This window comes from Alexandromys fortis, unplaced genomic scaffold, assembly GCF_014885135.2.
Source record: "Alexandromys fortis isolate MF-2015 unplaced genomic scaffold, M_Fortis_MF-2015_v1.1 scaffold_25, whole genome shotgun sequence".
NCBI lineage: Eukaryota > Metazoa > Chordata > Mammalia > Rodentia > Cricetidae > Alexandromys > Alexandromys fortis.
The window spans coordinates 12935090-12952524 of NW_026067904.1; the positions used below are offsets into that span (position 1 = coordinate 12935090).

At 34.9% G+C, this 17435-nt stretch overlaps 1 protein-coding gene across 1 annotated transcript in view; it reads left to right on the plus strand.

Moving 5' to 3' along the window:
• Ccdc178 (coiled-coil domain containing 178) overlaps positions 1-17435 on the plus strand; it is a 374856-nt gene that overhangs the window by 12336 nt on the left and 345085 nt on the right. The window contains exon 2 of the mRNA XM_050134843.1: positions 13629-13715. Coding sequence (XP_049990800.1) covers positions 13629-13715 — 87 coding nt within the window. The remainder of the gene's footprint in view (positions 1-13628; positions 13716-17435) is intronic.

A 17435-nucleotide genomic window follows, 5' to 3' on the forward strand; every position in this document is an offset into this window, starting at 1 on the left:
AGGAGGTCAGGTTTATGGTCTGCCTGGCACCGTCCTCAGAAAAGTACATAAAATCTTTTTTCTTGCTAACCTGGAAAGAGGAATTCTTATGATGGTATTGTTTCTACCTAAATACCCAGATACAACTCTTAATAATTGGATAATTTTTATGGAAAATTTCTTTATTATATCTTTTACATTGTATTTTTCACAATTATTTATATTTTAATAAAAGGGAATCGTATAATAAATTGAATCTCAAATAGGCTTGCTGTATTCAGGTTTAGAAGCTAAATGAAGGTTTATTTGTTTTTCAGGGATGATTTGGAATTTTTTCTTTATTGTAAAATGTCTTGTCTTTTTTTAGATACTTCTATATAAATTCATGTTTAACTGAAGTGACTAAATAAATTCAATTTATAAAACATGACATCTCTAATAGTTACTGTACTTTGTCATGTGCCCTAGTTGCCTAAACCTACATGAAGCTTGTGTAGATAGCATAGAGTTTATGTCTTAGGTAAGAGAGAAGTTGGGTTTTTTTTTTTCTTTTTTGAAAACAGACATATTCATCTTTACATGAAAGTAGCTGAATAATGATACGTACCAGCCACGCCAATGGGTCTCTAGTTAAGGCTTATATTTGATAACCAATGTCATCTATCCTTAGTTTTCTGGTTGAAAAACAGGGTATGCCTTCTAGTTTGAATAGCTAGATGAAGGTCAATGATCTCCAGAATGCTTACCCTAACCAAATAGAAAGCATCTATAGATGAACTCGATCTTTCTTCACACTTACTTCTTCATTATAAATAGTTCCCTATATTGCTGCAGGATAACCCTTCTGTACATTGTGAATATATGTTGTTCTTATTGGTTAATAATAAAAGCTGTTTGACTAATAGCTGTGCAGGATGGGGTTAGGTAGGAACAATCAAACTGAGGACTCAGGTTAGGAAGAGCAGAACAAGGAGAGACAGGAGCAGCTGTCCAAGAAACAACATACCAGCAGACCAGTAAAAGCCACGACCACATGGCAATACATAGATGAACAGAAATTGGTTAATTTAAATGTAAGAGCTAGTTAGTAATAAGCCTTAACTATAAGCCAAACAGTTTATAATTAATATAAGTTTCTATATGATTATTTGGGACAATGCAGTCAGGACATGAAAGTTTAGTGTCTGTTTACACAGTATTGAAAATGTCATTTGAAAGAATTCCATGGTTTTCTTAAAGAAGAATGTATAGGGTTTGCATTATAAATTATTGTCTCTCCTTGAAAAAGACTGAGGTAATATGTCTGCACATAGCATGAGAATATGGCTTTCAAACTCTGGCCCTGCCATTTTCTAACCTCTAGTTTATTTTGTCACATACTGACCAAATTTTTGATATTTTATTATAAATTCTATAAGAAAAGTTATTTCATGTTACTCATCGAGTGCATTCAACTTTGTGACATATTAACTCCCACCACAGACTCTCTGTGAGTGTGTTTTATGGTGACTGCTCGCTCTAAGATATTTATTCATATTTTTTCTTGAGTATTTCACCCCTTTTCTAATCCTTCTTTCTCTCACACCAGAAATCCTTTATTGTTAACATTTCATCGAGTGTTCCTTCCTGGTTTGTAAGACTGCTTTGGAAAAATGGCTGAATTGCTTTGTATTCTATGAAGTCACACCACTCATGTTATATGCATACGTGCATTTTAGGGACATGCTCACAAAGGCCTTTCTCATTTTAGTTTCCTATGATTTGATGTATGAGTGCTTTATTCTTTTTAATTTCAACTCTTTAATGTAGTCTTGTTTTTGAGGTCATGTAGTTCTGTAGTCTAAAGCAGGAGCTGTAAACACTCCTCATGATTCCATTTAACCAGGCTTCCACACAAAAACTGATTAGGAAATTCACTGCACTCTGTTATCACATTAATACACAGAATAGCATATTATGGAGCTCTGAGAACTGCTTTTATTTTGTTTCTCTTCAGGAGTGCTAACCATAGCCCCTCTCTGAGACCTTGCCAGTGTCTTTGGCAGGTGTCTCTGGAGTCAGATATCCAGTGAACACTGACTCTGAACTGCCCAGATGAATCTTGCTAAATGGTCTTACTTCTTAAAGTTCTGGGGATAGCTTTGTGCTATGTGGCTAGCAGGTTGTTGGGAGAAGTAGATGTGTATATAGTATATTTCAAGTATAAGCTCTTGTTTTTGCGTTTCTTGGCCAAGATTCCCGTAGCAATTTTTCAAGTGTTCCAATTTTTTAGAGGAAGGATTGCTATAAAGCATCCGTCAGAAACACACAGTCCAGGTCAATAAATAATTATTGACATTCTAAAGAAATAAAACCAGAAGGCACATTTGGGGGAATCATAAGTAGTATCTGAAAACAGAATGTATCTGCTAACTTAGAAAGTCATTAATCCCATTAAATTTTGAAAACTTCAACTTTGCCATAATTGTGATTGTCCATCTTAGGCAAAACATAGTTATTAACTATGACTAAGTTAAGCACTTTACATTTTGTCAGATGCTGTGTTCCTCAGTATGCCCACTGTAAAACTGTGTGATGTGACTCACAGGTGAATCATGATTTAGTACATGTTAGTGACCTATGGAATAATTTCACATCATGAAAGGTGATTTGAACTGCTTGTCATTCACTTTATCTCAAGTTGTTACCAGAAGGTGAAGGGCTCATGTCTCCCCTCAGACAACTTCTGAATACATTGTTAGATATGTTTGAGTGTGCGTGTAGAAACTGCCTCAGTTCTAATTTGATTTGTGAGAGAAAGATGGCATTGAATCTTTCTGAAGATGTGTGTAGCTTTATCAAAACCATGAGTTGTATTATTTAATGTGTCTTAATGTGATTGGATGTAATACAGATGTAATATAAAATCAATAGATCTTTATCAAAAAACAGTTTAGGAATCACAGCATCAGAGATGAATAGTTTAAGAAAGAAATCATTATAGATGTGAGTAACATAGCTGTTGAACAATCTTCCTTTTATGCTTTTATGTATCATTTTCCAATACTTTCATGAAACACTTTATCAGTATATAATAAATACAAAAAATGCCAGAAGATATTCCTTGTAAAATTGATTCAGAAGTCATAAATTATTAATGGCCTCTATTGTGTTGTGAATTTTCTAGGATAAGATTCTAAAACGTGTAGAACATATTGAGAGATGTAAGCCAGTATTTGATAGGCATGCACTATTTAATAATGCTTTCAATTTTTTTCTGTATTTGGCAAACATTTTCCTTCATTATTTTCTGAATCATCTTTGGAAATAGTTGTCAGGGATGAACCATAATGATTGCATCTGGAGCATACAATAAGGAAGTCGTGTCTTTAAGCTTTATAAAAAACACATATGTTCCAGTAATTTTTATGCATTATGAACTCAAATTTGACATATAAAGTCAAGTTTTTAGAAAAAATTCTGTTATCCACAATTCTTACAACAATTCAATTGTTTTTGAGGTTTTATTCTGTCAAACTACAATAGCAGAAAATGGTAGTGAGTGAGAAGCAAAGAAGAAGAGAGAGAGATAAGAAATGTTTAGCCCTCTCAAATCTCCAGATCAGTGGGAAAATGCACAATGACACAGTTATTTAGAAGACTCAGCAGTATAAACCTGAGTTATTGAGTTGTTCAAGTCCTGGGAGAAGAAGGCGGATGTGTTACCATGAGAGGTAATCTGACAGAGACCCCAGTAGAACAAAAAAAATGGCTACATAAAGCAATGGTGAACTTGGTGCCTATGGCTTGCCTCAGTGGGTAGCATGGGTACAGTGCAAAATACGCAGCAGAGCACAGTGTGACAACTATGGCCCCAAGGACATTTTTATTGTCTCCTGGATCTGTAATTTCTAGTCTCGATATAAACATTTCTTGCTAACAGCAAATGTGTATAAAAATCTAGTCAAAATGGTAAATACGTTTAAGGCAATATTATAAAAAGTTCTATATTAATCTTGGTAAGTGCATCAATGGCAGGATGCAGGAGAATTGGCAACAACAGTCTATAATATTAACAGATATGGGGGTAAGATGATTCAGTCAAATATCTTGGATCCTTCACGAGCCCTGCCTACATCATTCCTAAGAGAGTGTTTTGTAGCCTTGTCACTGTTTCTAGTGATCTAATGTCCCCTACCTTACCAGTAACTTAATTGTTTAAAAATAAACTCAAATGACCAAAATCATCTCTGCATGGTTGCCAAAATATGCCTCCAAATGGTGTGGTAACCCAGACTGCCATATTTGGAACATAACCTATAGGTATGGCAGCTCAAACTCCTTTTCCTCTCTCAAACCCTACCATCTGCACTTGTTGGTAGACACCAATCTCATCCTAGCCAAAACTGTGGCCAGAGATTGAGAATAGACTTAGACTTCAGCTAGCATCCTAGTTTCCTGGGAACAGTTCATCTATTGAATCAAATTTTAGACACCTACGTAAATAGAACTAATTACAATCCTCTGAGGGCAACTGGAATCATACCAGAGAGTTAGCTACATTTGAAGGGAAAGCTCTCCAACAGAAAACTCAAAATGTCAGCAAACTTTCTAACACATGCAAAATGCTAGGTTGTAGAATGAAACTTAAAACAACTAAGCTGTGAGGCTGAGGCCTGGGCAATGCTCAGGGCACTGGTGTCGTCATTCTTTCATTCCATGGGCAAGTGGTAGATCTCATTATGTTCTCTTAGAGTGTGTGTGTGTGTGTGTGTGTGTATGCATGCGTGTGCAAGTATTGTGTGCGTGCATGCGTGCACATGTGTGTGTGTATGTGTATGTGATGGATGAGCATATGTGCATGTGTGAGTCCCCATGTCTCCTTGTGTGGAGACCAGGGATTAAAAGCATCCGTATTCTATGACTCCCCACCACACATTTTGAGGCAGGATCTTCCGCTGAACCCACATAACACCTTAAGAGGTAACTGCCTAACCAGTGAGTCCTGGAATCTTCTTGTCTCTACATCCTGAACTTGAGCATTATAAATACAAGCCCATCATTTACCAGTAAAAATATTTTTAATATATGTATGTGTGTGACTAAATGTGGGTTTTTGCTGAGTGCAGTACCCTTGCGGCCAGAAGAGTACATTAGATGCCCTAGAGCTGGAATTACAGGAGGATGTTAGGCACCTGAATATGAACATTGGACACTGAACTCTGGTCCTAACAAAGAGCAGAAAGGCATCTCTCCATCTATTTACTACTGTTTAAATGGGTTCTAGGAATCTGAATTCAGTTCCTCATGCTTTCTCAGCTAGCACTCTACCAACTAAGCATTTCCCCGCTCCCATTTTCTCTGCTGTAAATTCTGTCTTTTATGCTTCTTTGTTTTCTCTTTAGTTTATTTTGATTTCACTGTGCTCTGTTTCTCTCCTCAATAACTGTAGAAGAAACCCTTCAGATTAGTATAATCAGGACCATATCTGTTCTTTCTACTTCTGTGAAGATCCAAATCTAACCATTGACCATCTGTTACTATTACTATTGACTGTCTGGATTTGCTGTGTAATGATACTGTCTGTACTCAGCATGCTATCTATACAGACTACATATCTCTACTCCTATAGGGAGGTAGACATCATTAGAATATTTTACATATTTGTGGTTTGAATAATGACCTTCAGTATGTTTTAAATCTTAGCTCTATTATAGGGTGAAAAGATGAATAAAAAAAGTTTTTTTTTTATTAAGAACTGTGAAGTCTGTGAGATTTTCAGATATAAGACGGCCAGTTAGCAAGCTATCTAGGTTCTGTAATAAAGAATGCCTGAGGGTTCCAAGCAAGATGATCGGAAGGTTTCAGTGAATTGTCAGGTGAAATGAAGTAGATCTTTTTGTTGATTTTAATTTATACTTTTGTATTGAATCGGTTCCAGAATTAATAATTACTTGCATTTCAATTTCTAGGACATTCTGTGCATATTCTTGCTTTAGGAACTGTGAATTTTCATTAACTGTATATGGGAAATATTCTCTGCTACTGTCACCTTCCAGATCTCAGTTCATTATGGTCAGATGATATTCCTTTATAGGACTTCTGAGAGCATCTTGAGGCACACACACACACACACACACACACACACACACACACACAAATGCACACACACGCACAATCATTGGACACAATGTTTTCTAAATCTTGCTGTGATATACTAGTTTTATTTTTCTTTCTCAAGATAAAGACTCATGTATACCAGGCTAGGCTTAAACTTGCTATATCCCCGAGGATGACCTTAAACTCCTGCTCCTCTGTTTTTATCTCCTAGTGCTAGGATTATAGGTGTGTGACATTTCACCTGTATTCAATACAAGGGTTGGAACCCTGAGCTTTGTACTAGACCATCACTCTAGCACTTGAGCTACATCCCCAACCACATTGCGATTAATCCTTTTTCATGGGTCATTAGTGTGTCTTTCTTCATTTCTACAAACATCAATTTTTGAGTTATCAAAAGTTTTGTCTTTTCTTTTATAAAATTATAATAACTACTTCATTCTGAAATAATTACCTGTTTACTAAAGATTGCAAAGAAATGAAAAACAAGATGTGTCCTTTTACAGATAAGCACATCAGTGTCGTCTACATACCATAACTTCAGCATAGAGATAGCACCACAAAATCCACACTGATACAAACAGAATATTTTATTCAAATTTTACTAGCAATACTGGTAGGCACTGTGTGTGTATGTGAGTGTGTACATGAATGTTGTGTTACCCTATGTGTAGCTCTGTGTAACCACCATGGTCAACATCATTGATTGCACCATCCCATTCCTTCATATAAGCTGTTACTCATCTCTAGCTTTGAGCAACCACTAATTCATTCCTCATTTTTAATTTTGTTATTTAATCCTCTGGAAACTTTTATTTTTTACACTTAGCATTTTAATTTTCAGTTCATTCAAATATTTGCCATGTTAGACTTTAAATAGTCATCCACTCACTCCCTTTCTTTTCTGTATCTAAACTGTATCCCAATGCCAGTTTAGGCACTGATGGATATTTCAGGTAGTAATCAAATTTTGATTGTTAGGGATAAAGCTACCAAGAACATTCTTGTACATGTGTGAACAAAAAATGTTATGTGTTCTTTCTTGGGTAAACATTCAAGAGCACAACTGTTGATTCAGTTAGGTAAGTTCTTTGCTGCTGATGTTAACGGGAACTGAAAACTATTCACCAGAATAGCTGTACTATTTTACAATCTAGCAACAATGACAAGTGACCCAGTTTCTCTATATCTTTGGTAAAAGTCAGTGCTTTATTTTAGCCATTCTGATGGGCAAATTTTACTCATGAGTTAGTGCCAAATGCCATGCTCCACAGATATCTTCCTGATATTTTATTTAAAATATGAAAATAAGGGCTGGAGAGATGGCTCAGCTGTTAAAGGCTAGGCTCACAACCAAAATAAAATATGAAAATAAAACTTGTTGAGTCTATTTCATGTTGCTTGTATAAATATGTGTTTAGGGATGACCACTTGGGGTTGGATAACCTGCTTGATGGGTTGTTCATTTCTTCTACTTTAACATAATTTAGGATTAATTTTGTACTATGTAATATGTTCTATAATATTATAATTTCATTCTAGCACTACCAATCTTTTTGGGTGATGACTAATGAAATACAGACTCATTGATTCACAAAATTAAAGTATTTTTCTTTGTAATTAGGCTTTAAAATACTCTCAAATAATCATGCCAGAAAATGAGAAAGATCCAGCTCACCCTGGGAGGAGGAAGAGCAAGACTACTGCAGGTGATTTCCTGGCAAATGGCTTTTCTTTGCAAACTGATGAGTAAGCAAAACCTGGTAACTCACAGAAGACAGCAGCTGCACAGACCCGTTGGGAGTTCAAAAACCAAAGCTAGCAGTGGGGAAGAATAGAAATAGCACAAAGGAGTATGTTGGTTTGGGAACACCCACACCTGTATTTTCCACTGTTTCCTCTGTGATCTTTACTACTGAGTGACGCACAGAAGCCATTCCATGGTATGCTCAAGTCAGCTGTTTCCGGCTCACGTCTATCAACTGTCTACATCTCTCCCCTGAAGCTTGAGAGAAGCCATGGTGGTACTATTTCTTTACTGTTGGATAGCTAGTTGTTAAGTGACTATTTAAAGTCCTAAAAATGTGTTGAATTTTATAGCATTGTCTATCGATTTGTATTATTCCATCTCCATGACCAACAGCAATATAGCAGCTCCATTGTTTTCTTGGGGAGTTAATTTGTTGATGGGCATGAGCTGTGAAGAGCTGACTCAAGTATGAACCCTACTGTCTTAGTCATCACACAGTCTCTAAACTCTCTATTTTCTGTATACACCAGCCAACCTGTGCACAGAATATTGAACTTCTTTAAGCAAGGTTCCAAGATGTCCCAGCTCTGGTAAGTCTCCCAAACTAAAGCAGACTGCATTATTTACACTTATATCTCGGCAGGCAACCAGCTTTCAGGAGAAGAGCCATCTTTCATGAAGATAAATGGAGCGTAAATACACCAAACTCTTAAAGAGATGTGTCTTTGTTGTATGATCACAAGAGCACAGTGTAAGGTCTTTCTGGTGAACTTCTGGGGTGTTGTTCAGCACAATGTGTGTATTAACAACCTGAAAACTCTCTCCTGCTCTGTCAGTCATGGTTAAACAACAGTAGTCAAATTAAAACATTCACGTACCCCACGTAAACAGCAACTTGGGTAATTATTCCAAGTTGAAATAAATAATAGAAGACATTACCAAACTTGTACAAATAGTTGTAGCTGTGTCATTTTATACAAACCAATGGTATTTTCATATGAATCATATTTATACATAATTTGGAACAGTAATTTATAATTTAATAAATTTCAATTTTGTAATCAAAGTACCTTTTAAAAATATTTTAAATTTCAAGCCAATAGTTTCAAAACATATAAAATTTCATTTGGCAGTAGTATCACATCTCTATTAGTTAAAATCTGAATATGTATTCATATTTATTTTTATAAGTTTCATAATACACAATGAAAGTATTCTGAGATGTGATCACACTATAATCTGCAATTGGAATATTGTTACTTTGCTGCTATTAAAAGATATAAAAACTTTCAAGGTCTTCAGACTGGAGGTATACCTATAGCAAAGCTTACTTATCATGTAGAAGGCCTTGAGTTTGGGCTTCAGCCCTAAGCAAAAAAAAGAAAAAAATAAACAAAATAAAAAGAAAACAAAACAATAAATGGGGTCAAGTAGGAAGCTTCCAATTGATTTCTAGCAAGTCGATTTATAGTCAGGATGCTGTTTCTCATGAAGACATATTCTGTGAGTGCAGAGGTTCCATAGTTTTTGTTAGTACAAATCGAGCAGTCAGAAGTATTCTGCCATAAGCTTTGTCAGACAGGAACCCTCCTGCTGAAAGCTGCTAGGTGGTATATTCTCAAATGTGTGTGAGGTATGCGTTTCAGATTCACTCTGATCTCCTGTGCCAGATCTCCCAAGGGAGAATATAAGTTTTAGACTTGTAGTAAACTTAGATATAATTGGATACAGAGCCATTCTTTGATGCCTTGAAATATTTTGGTTATTATCTGTCAGATCTGTGTCATAGATTATGTGACTGAGATCCTGGGTACATCATCTTTAGTATTTCTTGTCCCTGGCCTCCTGATTAGATGAAGCATGTTTATTTACCTTCATTTTGGTAGATTCCTTTCTGTTTTTCCTTTCATCTCTCAAAGTTGGCTCTATTTTATTGGGCCACATTAGTCAGCACAATAATTTTATTTTATAAAATAATATGGTAATTTTATTTTATATAATACAACATATAAAAATTTATCAATTCTATATTGTCAGATATTAAAATACTATGCTACATATTTAATTTGTTGAATATATATTCTCCCATCACTCAATTTTAAATTCACTAAATCATTTTATATGCTCTATAAAACCTATGGCTAAATTTCACTTCATTATTTAAACAGAAAATCTGCTCCCTGTGATCTGAGCACATTCATAATTACATAACAGTCTAATATGTTCTATTTTCATTACATTTTATGTTTATATATATATATATCCATAAATATACATACACATGTGCAGCAATGATTATTTGCTGTTCTTACTAGTGCTAGAGGGAGCTTGTCATTATGTTAGTTGCTCAAATAGTGATGGATTTCTTTCCTCTAACTTAGAAACTGTTTGTTTGATCCACATTATAAGCAATACCAGCACTAACTTGGTCGCTTTTCTTCCCTTTCTATTGCATCTTTTAAACACCTAACAGAGGAATGGCCATTTTGTTAAAGCTCTAACTACAGGGTATGCTTACTGCATGTGTACTTTCCACATTAGTGACTTATACCATTGCTTTGTACCATAGTGCGGCTGATTGTGCCTGTTAGAGCACACACAAGCTATCCTGTGTAACTTCCATGTGATTTACAGGTAGCCCAAAAGCTAACATATTCAAAACTAATTTAGCAATATTGTGTCAAAATATTCAGTGTATGATGGATACCCACTATATGATGACCTATTGCCTTCTGCAGGGCGGGATGACAGAAATACTTGGTCACAGTTCTCAAAGGCCCACAGGATTTTGCTGTTGCTTACAGAGTTGAAGGGCAGTTTTATTGGTTATATTTATTGGTTCAATATGATGGTGAATCTTTATTTTCTGAGGAGCACCTGGCAGATAAATAATGCTTATCTCTGGGTGTGTTTGATGGCATTTCTAGAGAGTTTACTAAAAAGAGACCTCTAGTCAGTGTGAGCAGCACATGCTCCTAAGCGAGGGGAAAAAGGAGAAGGTCATTGCAGCACTCTGAGTCGTCTATGCTTCCTGGCCACGTTTATGAGATCTACTTTGCTCCAGTTCTCCTGTCTACTCAGGATAGGCTATGGTGGTGAAGCTCATCTCTCAAACCTTTAACCTAGATTTCCTTTCTCCAGTATATTTTTGTCCCCTTCTCCTTACCATTGGTGCTTTGGGACATGATAACTGACCCTTGAAACTAATAGTTTGTTTTGTCTTTTTCATAGGTAAAGCATGTCTTGAAATAAAGAGTCTCAGAGAGAAGGCGAGGGCATTAACAATTGCAGGTATCACAAACATGGACAATCTCCATCTCTACTTTTTCCTGGCATTTACTTGTTGTCCTTTAAAAATTGTAAATGTGAAAAAACTGTAAATGTGAAAAATATTGCAGGTATTCCCAAGTTTATAATGTTTGAGAAGTGTCATTTCTTTAAAAAATACTCAGCATTATTGATGTATGCCATGTCTTTTATTTCCTTTGTTGTTCTGTATCATGTGCACTTATACACATTAAATGGATATATCAATATGAATGTTCTTAAAAAATGACTGTGATGAGATATCATATGTTTACTGGGATCTTATATGTCTTAGACTTAAATACTTTCCATATATTATATCCCTAAATTTCTCACTATAATAAGAAATTCATTAGCTTTACTAATATGAAGTGTTATTTTCTTAAACTTCTTATTGCCAAATTTAAACTTTTAGTACTACCTATAACATTTATATTATATAAGTATTATTTTATTATACTTTATTATTGTTATTAAAACATTCTGTTTCGTCATTATGGATTTTAAATTTAATAATAGGATGACTCAAAATATTTTTAACTTAATTTATACATTTTTAAAGGATTTATTTATCTTATTTTATGTGTGTGGATGTTGACTTGCATGTATGTATAAGTTGCACATGTGTGTCATGCCTGTGGAGACCAAAAGAAGGCATCTGATGTAATGTAACTGAAGGTATAGGTGGTGGTTATTGGTCACTGCTGTGTGCTGGGAACAAACCATGCTTCTCTGCAAGAGAAGTCAGTGCTCTTAACTACTGAGCTGTCTTTCCAACCCCAAGTTCTAGATTGATAGTTTGAGCCACTTCAACTTTGTTTTTTAATAATTTTTCTGCATTTTTTTATTACTTGGGTATTCCTTTAGAATTAATTTAAAACACTTGTGTAGATTGTGCTGTTGTCTGGTTAATACTGTCACATGACTTTTAATGTTAAATCATTTTATCTAGATTTGGCATATTTAATATAAATTTAGCTTTATTACATCTTATTATAAATAAGTGAACTTTAGAATATGCTTTACTAATACAGATTAATAAGAAAAATATCATAAACTATTCCATATATACTAGCATATTTTATTATTATATTATAGCCTATTAACATACACAAATTTTTTGTAAATTATTATTATATATTAATGTGCTTCAGAATTTCATACTCTATTATATTTGAATATCTCTAAATGAAATTTTATTTTATAATTTATAAACAAATCTTATACTTACAATTTAATACACTTGGTAACAGCAAATATGCATGAGACCCTTATTCCAGCTCACACAGGAAATATTTCAACCACTACACGAAATTTTTTTCTTCAATAAGCAATTTGTGTTTTGATATCTATCATTGCATTCAAGTTTTGTCTTTCTTTGTTTCTGTTTTGAGTTTTTGAGACCAGGTCTTATTATGTAGCTATGGCTGCTTCTTCTTCATCTCTTTTTTTCTATTTTGATCTTATCATATTTAGACACAAATCAGTAACCAGGGACCACTGCCTGAGCTACACAATTACAACAGTCACCAAAGTTATCCCAAACTCCCTTTTCTCCTTCAGCCTCCTGTCTATCTTCACCTGCTTCCTCTCTCCTTCCTCCAGGCCATGGACTCTGAGCAAGATGTTAAACAGGGGATGAGGCTCGCCTTTCCCTGGCTTCCCCCAACACCCCAAGTGCTGAAGTTGTAAGAGCTGGCTTAGATTTTTCTCAAATTTTCTAGCTATGAAATCATAAAATTCCCACAGTGTTTCCTGTTTTTTTCTTTTCTTCAGTATAGTTCCTAGATTCACTGGTTTTGAGATAAATTCTCTTGTCTTTTGTCAGTGTTTAGCATTTATACAATGGAAAGTATAAAATTTTTTCTATTTTTTTTTGTGGTCAGCATATTTCCCTAGTTTATATTCTGTGACTGAAATTACAAACTAATTTTCTTGAACAAAAACTTGAGATTATGCTTGCTTATGTTATAGATGTGTTTAATTTGATAATATTCTCTTAAACTATGTGTTATCTGTGAGAATTTTTAAATCTTTGGGGGTTCTAAAATGGCTTGTAAGGTTCCCCTTCTCTATATTTACTCTTTCCAAAGGTGGTCCAAATTAACAGTTTCTTGACATGGAAATTTCATTCACACCTAAAAATATTTATTTTGTAATAATACACAAATTTCTACTAAAAAATATACCCCAAAGTAGACGTGCTACTCCTTTTGAATAGTGTGAGCTAAGCTAGTTTCTTCAGTGCACAGTGACGAATGTGCTTTCTTCTAACAGCTTGCCATTTTGATGAATGCATTCTTAAGAGAGTTAAGCCAATTGTATAACAACGAAAACATTTAAAAATCCCTACTTTATCTCTTAATATTTATAGTATAGATGGTATGAAGCAGAACAGTTTTGCAATGTAGCTTCTTAGCTTTTTTACATTGTATGACTTGTTTTAAATGGTGTATGAACAGCACACTGACATGCTTGTGTTTATTTTCTATAGAAAATGTCAGACTGCAAGGGCCGGCAGGATTTGGCGTTTCCAAGAAAGCAGAACATCTTTATGAAAGTAAATCAACAAGTACAGACGGTAAGGGCTGAATACAAATCATATAGAAAACAGCAAAGTCTATGTTTGTGTCCACTCACTCACTAGTTTGTGACATCAACACTGTGTTTTTAACAAGAAATAAATAATGACATGTTTTTATTAACCTAGAATGGTAGTTAATAAGAATGCAATATTGTTACATAGTTTGTCAATCATGAATAGATGATGACCAGCCTAGATCATGAGATTTGTTGTATAATTTCAGAAATGAGTGCAGGTTTGCCTCTTCTGAACCATGCTCATTCCTGGCAGTTGGCTGGTGAGCAACTTTTGCAAAACCTAGAAAGACTGTCTAGTTGTAAGAGTCTCTACTTTATGTCTAAATGTGCTTTTAATATTGTGGGTGGAAAGACGTGAAATGGGTAAGAGGATGCATATATTTTAATCTTGACTTTGGGAAACTTTTACTCGGGGTTTACAATTTAACACAATAAAATGTGAATGTGTTACTATCAGGGGCTTTTCATTTCTCTCTATTCAATGCAAATCTTGAATACAATTTTATGATCTTAGTAGAGTTTATTGCCTATAATCAGCTGTAGATGGAGACTGCTTGTTTGTTTCCTAGCTACCCGGACATGAATATTCACATAGAAAATATATTAATTACAACACTGTTTGGCCGATGGATCTTGCATATTTCTAGATAACTCTTGCATCTTAAATTAAACCATTTCTATTAATCTGAAAATTACCATGACTATTACCAACCAGTAAGGTTCTGGCTGGCAGATGGCATCTTTCTTCTTTGGCAGTTACATGGCTTCTCCCTGAATCTGTGATATGTTCTCAGCTATGTTCACAGCAGCATTATTTGTCAGAGCCAGTACCTAGAAACAACCTAAATGCTCCTAGATCAAAGAATGGATAAAGAAAATGTGGTATATTCACACATGGAGTACTACACAGCAGAAAAAATTAATGACATCTTGAAGTTTATGGGCAAATGGATGGATCTAGAAAACATCATATTAAGTGAGGTAACCCAGACCCAAAAAGACAAATATCATATGTAGTCACTCATAAGTGGCTTTTAGACATAAAGCAAAAAAAAAAAAAAATCAGCCTACAATTTACAACTCCAGAGAAGCTAGGCAACAAAGAATACCCTAAGAGAGACATACATGGATCTAATCTACATGAGAAGTAGAAAAAAGACAAGATTCCCTGAGTAAATTGGGAGTATTAGGACCATGAGAGAGGGTACAAGGGGAAGAGAGAGAAAGGGAAGAAAAATATATAGCTCAATAAAAACAAATTTTAAAATGACATGGAAAAAAGAAAGAAAGATTGGTGAATGCAGAATTCACTGGATTCCCCTCCCGATTCTAAAAAGAAAGAAAGAAAAATGACCCTTGCAAGGGATGTATAACCTTGCATACCAAATGAAATGTGGGTTTAAACAACAATTTGTTTCTTTGACATAAATAATGCCTGAATAGATTATTAGAAAAATATTAATTGCTGGTGATACCAAGTAAATATCACCAGCAAGAAGTATCTTCAGTGATTTGCAGAAGGCCAGTGTATGTAGTCTGCAGGCATTAAGATAAACATTAAAAGGTAAGAAGAGAGATGAGCGGAATATTAATAAATAAACCTGCCTGATAAAGTGAGGAGCTGATTTTTGCAAGCAAAGCAGAATATAGAAAAAAATTATTGGAAGCACAGGACAGATTGGATTCAAACATGAGAAGCTGGTTCAAATAAAGTGGGAAAAGACCAAGACACAGTCAGGGAACAGTTAGAGTTGAGACTTATTTCTCAGTTTCTTGCCTGATGTCACATGGTCAAAACCTTTTTGTGTAATCCATTTTCACATGGTGTTCAATAGTTATATTTTAACTTCTCAGACATTACATGATCCTTTTTTGATTCTTTCTAGATCAATGATCTTATAAGTCTTTAGCATTGATCTAGGAAGAATCAAGAAAGGATCTAAAAAAGCTACAGAATATGACTGACATCTGATAAATATAATGAGGCTCGTGTAGGATTCCATAAACACGACAAAGATTTAAGACCCATTGTTGGACCAGTGCTTATAGGAACAGGCACGAAATGAATGAGAAATGGGGAAAAGGTTCAAAGACAAGAACCTTTGCACTTGAGGGGCTGAAGCAGGTAGATTGCTCTAACTTTGAGAGAAGCCTGAGATACAAATGCAGACCCATCTCAAAAAGGCAGACAGGTGGATTAAAAGATGACTCAGTTGTTTTAGAATTTGGTTATGAGTAAAAGAAAACAGAGTTAATTTTATAGATACAGAGTTTTGAAATGAGGTTGGAGCCTTCAAGTCTACCCCTAGCTAGACTTCTTGGAATGAAAACTTTTAAGAATCAGACAGAATAAGGGACAAAGAGCAGAAAACCCCAAAATTTTTATCTTGGAATGTAGTTAATCACTATCAACTTTTTAATTCATGGAGAAATGAGAAATGGATTATGGAAAGTCATTAAAAAGAATATTTCCCCCTTTTTGCATTGTTTAGTGTGTATAGGCAGGGGATATATGCCAAAGCATGTATGTGGAGGTAAGAGAACAACTTTACTGGCATCAATTATTTTCTTCTTCCATGTTTGTCCCAAGAAGGACACTCAGGTCATCAGGCTTGGTGGCAATCACCTTTAACACCTGAGCTTCTTACTGGTCCCACTTCAAGAAATATCTGTCTATCAAACTTTGTAGAGTTGAGTGGGTTCAAAGAGAAAGAAAATGATACAAGTATTGTATTGAATTCTGACATTAGAATATAAATCATCATATTTATCAACATAAATTTAAATATCCATAAAATCTGCTCCTTTTAAGTATCTGGGTTCATGGCTATTGATAAATGTGTGTGTGCATGTATGTGTTTCTGAATAACTACCACTGCAAATAAGATGTAACAATAACTTTGTGGGGATGATAAGTAGAGAAAAAGATGTAACCTGATCACTTCTGATAGAGGGAAATTTAAAATTATAACTAGTTCACTCCCAGTTTAAAGAACTAGGAATTCCTACTGGGAAGAGCAAGATCCTAATATGTTTATAGAAGCCATAATTTGAAGAAGAGATGAGGTAGGTATGTTCACCTGAAAAGAAGCACAAGTGATAAGAAACTCAGTATTCAGGCAAAGTCATGGAAAGACCTGTGATTACTTGGATGAAGAAATACTGAATGTTTTGAAACTTTGGATTTTAAAGAGCCTGCTGTAGAGACCAGAGTAAGTCAACAGGGATGAGAGATCTGTATGTGGGATGAGATTGGAGTTCAGTTCTTAGTCAGCTCCAATCTGAAAGTTGGCCAATGTGTTCTGCCACCCAGTGCAAGGTTCCCCAGTCTGATATGGCTCTGCTCTCAGAAAAAGAACAAGGTCCCTTGTTCTTCACAGAAGATGGAAGATCTGTCTACAACAAAGGCTTCTCATGGTAGAGAAGTTATTTTTTTAAAATCAAGAGCACTAAAAGTTTCATACTTTCAAAGAAAATGAAGTCAGGAAGAAACAAGAGAGTGTGAAAAGACACTATGCTGATTTTTTTTCTAAGAGTGTTGAGGTAAAAGAATCATCAGAGTGATGAACATTAAAGAAGCACATATTAAACGCAGATGGGGAGCAGTGATCAAAAGTGGACTTGTCAGGAACAGGGTGAATAAATCATGTGAGGATCAAATTCACAGAGCATGAAGATGTGGCAGTTTACAAACTCAGGG